This window comes from Perkinsus marinus (assembly GCF_000006405.1).
Source record: "Perkinsus marinus ATCC 50983 genomic scaffold scf_1104296952936, whole genome shotgun sequence".
In the NCBI taxonomy this organism is placed as follows: Eukaryota; Perkinsozoa; order Perkinsida; family Perkinsidae; genus Perkinsus; species Perkinsus marinus.
The window spans coordinates 1-946 of NW_003208696.1; the positions used below are offsets into that span (position 1 = coordinate 1).

At 45.2% G+C, this 946-nt stretch overlaps 1 protein-coding gene across 1 annotated transcript; it reads left to right on the plus strand.

Moving 5' to 3' along the window:
* Positions 1-171: 171 nt before the first annotated feature.
* On the plus strand, positions 172-611 carry Pmar_PMAR016975 (myosin, putative; the record flags this gene model as incomplete). Its single annotated transcript, XM_002776889.1, has 2 exons — positions 172-311; positions 513-611. Coding segments are annotated over 2 exons (239 nt in total), but the record flags the coding sequence as incomplete, so codon positions are not given.
* Positions 612-946: the final 335 nt, after the last annotated feature.

Consider the following 946-nt stretch of genomic DNA (forward strand, 5'->3'; position numbering starts at 1 on the left):
CAACCGTTGTAGTTTTTGAGTTCTGCTTGATTTTCTGTAACACGCGTCTGCTAATTTTAAAAGCCTTCCCGGAATCAGCGGACGCATTGTTACTTTTCATTGAAAAGTTTTCAATAGAAAGAAGTGCGCTGTGACATGGCGGAATTTTGCCACCAAACTTTCTCGGCAAAGTTGTGGATTTTTGTGATTTTATTGCTACTCTACTGTCAGTACTCGACATCTACGGCTTTGAAAGTTTAGAGAAGAACTCATACGAGCAACTGCTCATCAATCTCACCAACGAGAGACTGCAGCAGTTCTTCGTATCCAAGGTGATTGGCGTTGGGAATAGTGATGTCATTGGGTGATGGGCGTTGATAACGTTGGGAATAGTTGTTAGGTTATAGCACAATAAATATACAAAAAACAATGACTTGAATAATTTCTCCCATGGATGCTCAATTCGGATCGTATTGTTGGTATCTGCTATAAGCATTCATTCGTCTGCTTTTGAGCGATAATGTTTTCATCAGGTATTAGACAGGGAGCAGCAGGCGTATGAAGCTGAGGGAATCCAATGGGAATCAGTACCGTTACCAGACGCCACACCAACGGTTCGAGTCATTCAGTGAGGAAGGAATTTTTTGATATATCATTTCTGAGCTATTGTGGTTTGTAGCGGCGCGCTGAGCATCTTAGACGACTGTTGTTTACGGGCCTCGAGAGGGATGCCGGAGGACGATGATAAATACGTTGGAGAGGTGGACTGAGAGAACCCGAGTTCGATACCGGGCAGGGGCATTTTCAGGTTCAACAAAGGTTCTTTGACGGCAGTGCTGGCTGCAAGCTGAAGCCGCCAAAGCCTCAGCGCGCTCCTCCCAATAGAGGCTTCCGGAAGGGAATGAAAATTGAACGAGCGAAGATCACGAGTGGATTCATCATCGACCATTATGCTGGTGAGTCGAGC